Source organism: Clarias gariepinus, chromosome 26 (genome assembly GCF_024256425.1).
Source record: "Clarias gariepinus isolate MV-2021 ecotype Netherlands chromosome 26, CGAR_prim_01v2, whole genome shotgun sequence".
NCBI classification, from domain to species: Eukaryota; Metazoa; Chordata; class Actinopteri; order Siluriformes; family Clariidae; genus Clarias; species Clarias gariepinus.
Window position 1 is genome coordinate 10625771 of NC_071125.1, and position 12325 is coordinate 10638095.

Here is a 12325-nt window from a genome sequence, read left to right on the forward strand (position 1 = left end):
CATTGTAAATGGTTTAAACAATGTTTTCCATGCATGTTTAATTAACCATAATTAACTAATTAACATGCACCTGTGGAATGGTCATTGAGACCTTAACAGCTTACAAAAAGTAGGCATTTAAGGCCACAGTTCTAAAAACGCAGGACACTAAAGAGACTTGTCTACTGACTGTGAAAAACACCCAAAGAAAGATGCCCAGGGTCCCTGCTCATCTGCGTGAACGTGCATTAGGCATGCTGCAGGGAGGCATGAGGACTGCTGATGTGGCTAGGGCAATAAATTGCCATGTCCACACTGTGAGACGCCTAAGACGGCGCTACAGGGAGACAGGAAGGACAGCTGATCATCCTCGCAGTGGAAGACCACGTGTAACAACACCTGCACAGGATCGGTACATCCGAATGTCACACCTGCGTGACAGGTACAGGATGGCCACAACAACTGCCCGAGTCACACCAGGAACACACAATCCCTCTATCAGTGCTCAGACTGTCCGCAATAGGCAGTCCATGAGGAGGAGATGCACTGCAGTACTTCAAGCAGCTGGTGGCCACACCAGATACTGACTGGTACTTTTGATTTTGACCCTTCCTTCATTCAGGGACACATTGTAAAACATTTTTAGTTTATGTCTTATGGTGTTGACTCTTTTAGTGTTCATACAAATATTTACACATTAAGTTTACTGAAAGTATAAACAGTTGAAAGTCAGAGGACGTTCCTTTTTTTGCTAAGTATATATACAGTATATATATATATATATATATATATATATATATACACTGAAGATCAAAATTAGAGAAAAATTTATAAACAATTGAACAATTCTGAAATACTGTCATCTTTACTGCTCAACAGTTAAAGGAGTTTTTGTCCTGTCTATACCATGCTACCAGAACACCTTTTCCACAAAATAACCAAGGCATTTCAACAAAAAACATTATTTTGCAGAAAACACACTGATCAAAATTAAAGAACAACAATGACTGTAGCATGGAGAAAGATTACAACAAAATTTTCTGAAGGGTACAACAGTCAGCAATTAGTAGGAAGTGTACAGGCCTCTGCTCTGAATGACTTCAGCACATCTGCGGCCACAGGACAACACTAGTCTCTCACACTGCTCTGGTGTGATTTTGGTCCACTTTTCTTCCAGTCTCCTCCACTGTTCAATGACTGTAGTGGGTTTCTTGGCCATAACTTTGTCGCCAAGGATTTTCCAGAGAGATTCTCTATTGGGTTGGGATCAGGACTCTGGGCAGGCCATGTCATTATTTCAATGTTTTCAGTTTTAGGGAACTGCTTTACCTGTTTTGCTGTGCGACATGGAGCATTGTCCTGCAGGAACACTGGGGGCTGATTGGGTGATGAACGCAGGAAAGGAACCATATGTTGTTGAAGAAGGTTCTGATAAACATTTGCATTCACTCTGCCATGTAGCTGTATAAGAGGCCCAACTCATGCTGCAGAAAACATGCCCCAAACCATGACACTTCCTCCTCCACTTTTCACTGACTTCTTTACACACTTTGGGTTCAGTCTTTCTCCAGTTTGTCGCTGAACATAATGTTTCCCATCTGACCCAAATAAATTAAACTTCCTTGCATCACTGAATTGAACTTTGGACCAGTTGTCCTCTGTCCACAGAGCTTCTCAGCAAAGCTTAGTCTAGCCTTTTGATTCTTTCTGCTAATGAGAGGTTTGGTCAATGCAGAGTGGGCTTTCAGTCCAAATGCTCCTAAATGTCGAGACACTGTATGCCGAGATGGATCCTTACCCTGTTCAGCACTGAACTGGTGAGCAATTCCAGCTGCAGTGTGGAAACGATTGCCCATTTAGATCCTCCGCAGTATCCTGTCCTCTCTTGTATTTGTCTTCCGTGGACGACCAGCCTTATTGGGGGACTTGAATGAGTTTGTGATGTTGTAAAGATTCAATATTCTTGAAATCACAGATTTGGAATGACCAACTTGTCTTGCCATGGCTGATAGGGTCATCCCTTTGGCCTTCATTTGGACAACCTGCTGCCGGAGGCTTGTAGTTATTTTAGAACAGCCCACCATCTTGCAGAGTCAGTGAAACTGGAAGTTAGGCTGCCAGTTGAATAGGGGTTGACAGGTAATCAAGGAAATTAGCACCATGTTCCAGATTAACACCAATAACTGGGAGGTATCTGAAAGTGTTCTCTAATTTTGATCAATGTATTTTTTGCAAAATAATGTTTTATGTTGAAATGCCTTAGGTATTTTGTGGAAAAAGGTGTTCTGGTAGCATGGTATAGACGGGACAAAAACTCCTTCAACTGTTGAGCAGTAAAGATGACATTATTTCAGAATTGCTCAATTGCTTATAAATTGTCCTCTAATTTTGATATCTCCATTGTATATATATATATATATATATATATATATATATATATATATATATATATATATATATATATATATATATACAGTATATATAGACAGTGAGGTCAATAAGTATTTGATCACCCTGTGATTTTGCAAGTTCTCTTACTTAGAAATCATGAAGGGGTCTACAATTTTCAGCATAGGTGCATTTCCACTGTGAGAGAAAAATCCGGAATGACACACATTGTATGATTTTTTTAACAATTTATTTGTGAATTACTGTGTCAAATAAATATTTGATCACTTGCTTATCAGCCAAATTTCTGACCCTCAAAGACCTTTTATTTTGCTTTTAAATAATTCAGCTACACTCTGCTTATGATTCTAAATTAGTAGCATCTGTTTGAGGTCGTTAGGCGGCCATAAAGACACCTGGGCTGAAGGCTTTTTTTTATTAAAAGCTCTTACATAACCTACTGTACAGTAGTGGTGTGTTTGGGGTCACTTTGCTGTTGAAAAACAAATCATCGTCATTCCTAAGTGTGAACCAGATGGGATGGAATGTCGCTGGAAAATGTTGAGGTAGCCATGCTTGTGTGCCCTCAATTTTGACTAAGTAAACAACAATTTCAAAAGCAACCCTCACACCATCACACCTCCTCCTCCATGCTTTGAGAACCACACATTCAGGAACACCCTGTTTACCCTCACTACTTTTAACAAAAAGACAAAAATCTCACATTTGGGCTAATCAGACCAAAAGACAGTTTTCTATTGATCTTATGTCCATTCCTTGTATTTCTTGACCCAGCAAGTCTCACCTCCTTTTTGTTCTTCTGAAGTCTATGCGACAATTCATCCATCAAGGCCTGACTAACGCGATTTCCTCTGAACAGGATATGGTCTGTGTCCACTAGATAACACTGAGGCCTGTGTCTTCCCCATGTTACACCCAGGTTAAGATCCTTAATGTAATTTTAGATAGCATTCTTTATTTTAATGCACACATAAAAAGTATATCTTATTTAGACTTTTTTCATCTGCCTAACACTGCAAGGCTGCATTGTTGTCTCTCTCAGACAACCACTGAAGTCCTGGTCAATGATTTCGTTGCAGTTCACGTTGACTATTGCAACACTTTATTATTTATAAATAAAAAAAAACATTACCGTGGTTACAGCTTGTTCAGCATTCTGCATCAGGAATTGCTATGTAATCAAAAATAATCAAAATGTACCATATCAAACCTTTCAGTTTGAGAATTCAGTTTCATTGGCTCCTGGTATTTTAAAATATAAAAATTATTCCATTGACATTTAAAACTTACATAACATTGCTCTTGTGTACCTGACTGATCACACCAACTGCCCCAACTCGAGCACTGCAACCTGCCTAGGCTGGTCTATTATCGACAGTGGGATTTAGTCTTAACATAATAGGTACCAGAGTGATCGCTATGGTTACTTATATTATCTATTACTATTTTACTTCATACATAAGGATTATTAACGTTTATTGCTTAATGATACATTTTCTTTTACATTATATTTACCTTGTTGATCATAATTTCCTTTACTATTTGTACTTTTAATTATTTTTTTAAATCCTTTATTTTATCCTTTATTTTATCCCTTATTGTAAGCATTCTACTATTTAAGTGTTTAAGTGTCTTTGCTTAGTTAAAAGGCATTTTTTTAATATATTATTATTATTATTTGATAAGCACTTTGGAATTTGAGATTTAAAACAAATACTGTATTTCTATGAATGATGCTGCTGCTGATGGTTTTTAGGTAAACAATTAACTAATTTTGTTCACAGGCAAACACATCAATGCCTACATCTGTTGCAACAGGGGTGGTAACATATAACACTGGGACAACACCACCCACCCTACCAAGTAAGGTTTTTCAATTTCTTTTCCTTTACTTCTTTGTCCAATTTTCTGCTTTCTTTATTATATTATTATTATTATTATTATTATTATAAATGGATTAGAAATTAATGACCACATCTTTGAACATGTAAAATACCTTTCTAACCAAACACATTTAGTGTGTAAAAGAACTTGGCCCATTTGGTGGCAGACCACATAATTTTGAGCAAAACAAATGGTCTTTAAGTTAGATTGAGCAAATAACACTCAATATTTAATCAAATATTCCTTCAACTCTAACTGAATAAAGCCACTGACATCATCAGACTGTTATAATTATTCCTTAACATGCATAAACTGCAGTTTCTTTTCGTTGTTGTTTGCTCGAATAAAATGAATTCTGCTGCTACGATAATGAATAAGATCATAAATAAAGGTTACTTAGCTGATTTTAGTGCCAATCGTGCAAGCTGAAGACATGCTCTTACCTCCATTGTAAAAGACAGATAAGCTTGTGCTTTTAGATTCTGATCAGATCCTTTCTTGGCTTTTTGAATGGCTTTTTTCTCATTAATATTACTCCAAGGTCTTCATGGCGTATGAGTTTGAGTATTGAGTACAGTATGTTCAAACAAAGGGTACCAGGTGCCAAGTTAACACGTTGTAAATACAGTATACGGGAATTAATGCTAAAATTCTAATCTATTGTCTTATATTTATATTTTAAACTTAAACCTAAATTGTTAAATGTGTAGGAGAAAGAAATCAAAGGAACTGGCATTTTTGTTCCAGTAACTTTAGATGGGGCGCCAGGAGAGACTCAGTCAAACACACACACACACACACATACACACACACACACACACACACACACACACACACACACACGTTGTCTGTTAGAAAGGTCTCTGTTTATTAACAGCAAAAGATGGGGTTTTTATATGTTTGACCAAACGCCTGTGCCATTGACATATGTTACTACAGAGAACATGAACCATTGTAAATGTCCTGGTAAATCCTGAAGAATCAAAGGAGAGGAAGACAGAGAGGTGTCCGCCCAAAGACCAATCACAAGATGTTGGCCCGAGTTAGGGGGAGAGGGGGAAGGAGACAAAGGGAGATAGAGAGAGAGGGAGAGAGAAAGTGGAAAGATGAGCGTGGTAACATTTACACCTTTAAGAACAGATGTAAGAGGAGAGAAGAAGATAGCAGCAGGAAGAATTTAACATGTTAATATCAGATCTATGAAGAAGAAAGCAAGAGAGTAGAAATAACTCATTAATATATATAAAATAATTCTAACAGTATAGAAAACCATGATTAAGAGTGGCTTAAAATGTTGTTGTGAAGGAAGAAACATCTACTCGAAGACTGACAGAAAAACAGGGAGACTTAAGTTTACCAGTGATTCTGCAGAAAGTCTCTCTGGTCAGATGAAACAACAATGTGCTGTACGTAAAATTGGAAGTAAAAAGTTGAGTTGATTTTAAGTTAAGCTAATTTATCCTAACTGTACGTAATGAGGTGTAAAGATTGTGCTGTGGAGCTTTTTTCCTGCACATGACATCATGTCAGCAAACCTGACTGACTTTTACACCAGTTCTGGCAGGAATGGGGAAAAAGTACAAAGTTCTGTGAGAAGCTTGTGGAAGGCTATCCCAAGTGTCTGATTCAAGTGCAAATGATAAAAAAGGCAACTACTAAAAACTAACATTGTATCTGCTGTAATAAAAGCCTAAATAAGCCATAAGAAGAAAAAGTACTTTTTATGGAAATAAAATAGATAGCCTACTTGACCTAACACAGTACTGTATATGTATGGTTACATGAAATTATTGTGAAATTGAGTTAATGAAAACTAAGTTTAATGTCTTTAGCCTTAGTGTATGTAAAATTTTGGCTTTGATATTTGTGATGAGAGACACTCAAAGTGCTTGACCATTACAGACATAATCTTTCCAATTCTTTCTCTCTGCTTGCTCCAGGTAATGTTGACAAAGTCAAGATAACCAATCGCACGAAGTCGACACTAACATTACAATGGAATAAGGTTGACAATAACATAAATTACAATTACACACTGAGCTACAATGATCAGAATGAAAGTATCAGTGGATCAGTGGATGATGTAATCACACACACAGTTGAAAATCTTACTGCTGGGACTGAATACAACTTCAGCCTCTACACTGTGTCTGAAGAAGCTCAGAGCACTGGATACAACTTTACCGCTGTCACTAGTAAGTGTGATTTCTCCTCAGTAATCCTAAGGTATATATAACTATAAAGTAAACTTCTGCATCACAAAAAAATATATAATTTAAGTTAAGAAAAATAAAGAACATAAAAAAGTCATAATAAGGTGTTTCTTATTTTATTTCATCATTGTGTTCGAATCTACATTGCCTAGCCAAAAAATTTTTGCACATTTAAAAAAATTGTTGGAATGCATTTAGCTTTGATTACAGTGTGCATAAAAAAACAACAACTTAAACACAATAAGATTTATTTCCATTCAGTTCTCATCGTCTATACGGCTTTAAGCAGTACTCAAGGCCGCGGGAGGCCTGGAGCCTATCCCAGGGGACTTAGGGCACGAGGTGGGGTACACCCTGGACAGGGTGCCAATCCACTGCAGGGCACAAACACACACACACTCATTCACACACTGAATGCCAATTTAGGAACACCAATTAGCCTAACCTGCATGCCTTTGGACTGTGGGAGGAAACCGAAGTACCTGAGGAAACCCATCAAGCACTGGGAGAACATGCAAATTCCATGCACACAAATGTAATCAAACCTGACTGGAATCAAACTCAGACCCTGGAGGTGCAAGGCGACACTGCTAACCACTACACCACTGTACCACCTCAGTTCCATACGGTTAAAATCTTTTTTGGCCAAGATCTTCTACTACTGATGGGCGAGGCAAATAAATTTTCAAACTCCCTAGCAAATTGAGACCTTTTTTTTCCAGATTAGCGTTATTAACAACTGCTTTTCTTATGGCCACACAGCTGTTTAGTCCCACACATTTTGTGAGTTCTTGCGTTCTGTGTGTGGAAATGCTCTAATGTTCACTATTAAATATAGCCGTAGTTCTTATTGTAGATTAATTTTATTATGCAACTTTACTTGACATCGTCATTCATGATTTTATCAGACAACCTTTTTTTCCATGAAGTTGACACTTCAGCCCTATCGTTCCAGGTTTTAATAATGTGTTAGCCAATTCTTAGCCCAATTTCGACAATATCCATATTAATTTTTATCACTTGATGCAAGCCAATACTTTGACCCTTATGATCCACATTAACATATTTTTCAACCACAGGATACATCTTCTGACATACATTATTTTATAAAATAAGAAGCTACTTACTGCATCAGTAAGGGTTAAAATAATTGTTGCCAGCTGAAACATATTAACCTCTGCAGTAATTATTTGTAATTATTTGCCTGCAGTAAGTATTTGCCTATTTAAAACCAAATAATGATTTTTTTTGATGAAGCATTGTATTCTGTTTGTAGAGGTACATTATAAGGATGTAGTTATGAGAAGGTTACTTATCTCTAGTCTTTAAAAATCGTCTAGACTTTCCTAGACATTTTCTATCTCTGCAGTGTGACATGACATTTTATTGATTATTATATTTTGTCAACATGATAAAAAAAAACATTTAAAAAAGCATGGAAAATTATTATGCATGTACTGTTGTTGAATAAGCTTGCATTATTATTTTATCCCCAACTATTAAAATCAAAATGATTAAGTGTGACATAGAAATTGAAATTACCTTAACATTCACATTCTGAATTTATCTGTTTTAATTTTTTGTAGCTCCCGATAATGTTGCCAACATTTATGTTAAATATCGCAGTGAGACTGTGATCTTACTGCTTGGACTGTGTTACATTAATACACAGTTAGCTGTGTTACAGCTGTGTTACAGATCTTATTGCTCATTCTGAATTTGACCTCTTTTCATTTTTTGCAGCTCCCGAGAATGTTGCCAACGTTTCTGTAACAAATCGCAGTGAGACTGAGTTAATATTGGAATGGGAGAAAGTGAACAACAACAGCAATTACAATTATTTACTGAGCTACAATAATCAGAGTGTCACCATCAGTGAATTGGGAGGAGGTTCTACAGTGACATACACAGTTACAGATCTTACTGCTGGGACTGAATACAACTTCACTCTCTACACTGTCTTTAAAGAGGTTCTGAGTGCAGGGCACAATTTTACTGCTGTCACTAGTAAGTGTGAAGTGTATTTATATATAAGTATTTTGAGGACAGGGTTGGGTTTATTTTAGGGGTTTCTGATGTCATCACCAGTTCAGAATGATACATACAGGGTCAAAAAGATACATTAATCAACTTAGATTATTAACTAAAATTGTTGCTAAAAGTTACAAAAGGTATTTTAATTGGCCAAGACCAACGCCTCTCAACTAACCAGAATTCTGTGAGCAGCTGTGATGGTCATCAAAGTCATCTATTAAATGTAATTGTTTAAAGACATTTAACCAAATATTAGGAGGGCATTGTGTCGGCTATATCTCTTCCACTGTATTTATAATGTTGAACCTGTGCTGATTAAAAGAAAAATGTATATTAAAACTAGATAGTGCTACTGCATGATTTACAAAATCATTCTTATTCTGAATTTTACCTCTTTTTATTTTTTGCAGCTCCCAGTAATGTTGCCAACATTTATGTAGAATATCGCAATGAGACTTTGTTAATATTGAAATGGGAGAAAGTGAACAACAACAGCAATTATAATTACAAACTAAACTACAATAATCAGAATGTCACCATCAGTGGATTGGGAGGAGGTTCTACAGTGACACACACAGTTCAAAATCTTACTGCTGGGACTGAATACAACTTCATTCTCTACACTGTCTTTAAAGAGATTCTGAGTGCAGGGCACAAATTTACTGCTGTCACTAGTAAGTACGAACACTCTTTATTTAATAATTTGGTTTACAGGATTGGATTTATTTTTGTGATGTCATCAGCAGATCAGAATGATACACCCACGGTCACAAACATACAGTAATCAATTTAGATTATAAATTAACTGATGCTAAAAATTTATTTAAACCAGAATTCTATGAGAAGCTTGTGAATGGTCATTAAGGGCATCTGCTAAATGTGAAACTTGCTTAAAGACATTTAACCTAATATTAGGTGTCATCTGAATACCTCTGCCCCTGTATGTACTGTGTAACCTTGCCCGTGTACAACTGAATATGACCTCTTTTTATTTCTTGCAGCTCCCAAGAATGTTGCCAACGTTTCTGTAACAAATCGCAGTGAGACTGAGTTAATATTTGAATGGGAGAAAGTGAACAACAACAGCAATTACAATTATTTACTGAGCTACAATAATCAGAATGTCACCATCAGTGGATTGGGAGGAGGGTCTACAGTGACACACACAGTTACAGATCTTACTGCTGGGACTGAATACAACTTCACTCTCTACACTGTCTTTAAAGAGATTCTGAGTGCAGGGCACAATTTTACTGCTGTCACTAGTAAGTGTGAGCTTCCGTTACACTTGATTTTAAGTAATTTTAAATGAAACTTTAGCAGTACAAATGAGATAGAAATGTGTGTGTGTGTGTGTGTGTGTGTGTGTGTTTACATTTTATAAAAAAGAAACTAGAAAATTATCATATTTAAAAATATAACTTGTGTTAAAACTATCAAAATGAAATAATGTAGCTAATACAATGAAATATGATAATACATGAAATAACCCTTATTTAGTCAAATAGGCCAAAAGTTTATTTTCTAACATGTTTAACCCTCAGAATAAATAATGGGCCCTAGTAAGGAAATCTTTGTCACACGGAATTCTTACTTCTCTCCCTGACTTATACAGTGTCTTGCAAAAGTATTTATACTTTTTGAACCTTTCCACATTTTGTCATGTTACAATCACAAATTAAAATTTATTTTATTGGGATTTCATATGATAGACCAACACAAAGTGGTACATAAATGTGAAATTAAAGAAAAATGATATAGTTTTCCAATCTTTTTACAAATAAATATTGAAAAAGTGTGGCATGCATTTGAATTTAGCCATCCTTACTCGGATACCCCTAACTTAAATCCAGTGGAACCAATTGCCTTCAGAAGCCAACAGGGGCGGACTGGCCATCGGGAGCACCGGGACATTTCCCGGTGGCCTGGCGGTCGTTCTGGCCTGCCTACTGCCGCTGTGCAGACGATCAGCCTGGCATGTGATAGGCTGGTGTGCAACTACGAATTAATTGACGGATCTCTCAATCTACGAATCAGGCAATGGAAAGGGAAGGGAAGATTAGAAGATCAGGAGGGAAAATTACACTCCCACATGACCCAACGTCAGCAACGCACTGCCTAATATCTGACTAAATCCAGAGACAGGGTATATCTGACTAAATCGTTCAAAAAATGGAGCGTAAACGCAAAGGAGGAGCAGAGAGGGAGCGTATAAAAAGGAAAAAAGCCCTGGCCGCAGACGCAGCAATCCCAGCCATGTTCGCCAGTAAGGGAACAGGTCGTTCAAGATTACATTTACATTATATTTATAATAATTTGGCAGACAAACACTTTCATCCAAATCACTTAGATAATCACAATCGATAAAACTAAACCAACAAACGAGCAACAATATGTAAGTGCTGCTGTGCTGTGTCAAGTCTCGTTTCGTCTGAAAAGGTGATGAAGGAAGCAGCAGTAGCACTAGTGCTGCAAATGCTCCTGCTATTGAGCTAGAGGTGGTGGACAGTTCAGCGTTTGAGTCAGAGCAGGGACCTTCAGGTAAAGTTAAAGATAAGCAAAACTAAACATACAGGCAGCAGGCTATACTTTTTAAACAACATGTGCTTTTTATGATTTATAAGATCAGTAGTAGGACTGTGATTTTGGGGACATACAACTTATGGCTGCACAATTATAAATACAGATTATTGAACACGCTTATTTCATATTGCAGAGCAACTACATGTGCAGAGTGAGAGAGAGAGAGAAGGATTCAGGGAAAGATGAAGGAGACAGTGAAAGCCTTGATATCTCTTTTGATTATTTTGCCTGTCCACAGTCTAAGGATTTAGATTTTTTTTAAGTATCCCCTAATTCAAACGCCTACTGGTGTACTAGTAGTGCTAATTACTTACTGTTTACTCTTACTGGTCTGTTCCACATAATGCCATAATTGAGTAAACTTGTTATCTGTTACTTACGAAGTTATAGGTTATGGTAGGTTTATTTGTGTTTGTGTTTCTGATACATTTAATATACTAGAGTTGAGCACTGAAAATACATAAAATGTAAATATTTCAACATGTAAATGTGTCTCTTATTATCTCTTTTAAAAAGCCAATTTTTTATTTGTCATTGGTTTGGTAGTATAAATGGTGTATTCCTAGTGAGTTGTTAAGGGCTATTTTTTTATTCATTTATATTGCATCTGGTAGTCTACCTGTTACAATAATAGTGTTAGCCTACAAGTTTATCAGTCCAGTAGATTACATGAATAGGGTGGTGGTGACTGCAGCAGCAGAGGTGGCCTGGGAGTCGAGTCAAATTCCCGGCCTGAATTATTGTCCCAGCCCGCCCTGGAAGCCAACCTAGTTAGTAAATAAAGTCCATCTGTTACTGTGTGTAATATACAGTAATCTTAGTAGAAATACAGCTGTTCTGTGAAGCCCTCAGAGGATTGTTAGAGAACTTTAGTAAAGAAACAGCATCATGAAGCCCAAGGAACACACCAGACAGGTCAGGGGCAAAGTTTAAAGCAGGATTAGGTTATATTAAAAAATCACAAGCTTTTCACATCTCACTGAGCACTGTTCAACCCATCATCTGAAAATATTAAATTCAAAAATTCAAATTTTATTTGTCACACACACAGTCATACACCATACGATATACAGTAATATGCTATAAATGCTTAGACAACTGCTCGTGACCTTAAAATAAAAGACTATGAATTAAAATAAAATAGAAGGTACATTTAACTAAGAAAGAATAAAATAAAAATAAAATAACTGTACAACAAAAATACACAATATAGAAAATATATG

At 36.5% G+C, this 12325-nt stretch overlaps 1 protein-coding gene across 1 annotated transcript in view; it reads left to right on the forward strand.

Moving 5' to 3' along the window:
* The window catches only part of LOC128513854 (receptor-type tyrosine-protein phosphatase H-like), a 46343-nt gene that overhangs the window by 10283 nt on the left and 23735 nt on the right, over positions 1 to 12325 (forward strand). Inside the window, exons 2-5 of the mRNA XM_053487400.1 lie at positions 6213 to 6467; positions 8229 to 8492; positions 8930 to 9193; positions 9521 to 9784. Coding sequence (XP_053343375.1) covers positions 6213 to 6467; positions 8229 to 8492; positions 8930 to 9193; positions 9521 to 9784 — 1047 coding nt within the window. The remainder of the gene's footprint in view (positions 1 to 6212; positions 6468 to 8228; positions 8493 to 8929; positions 9194 to 9520; positions 9785 to 12325) is intronic.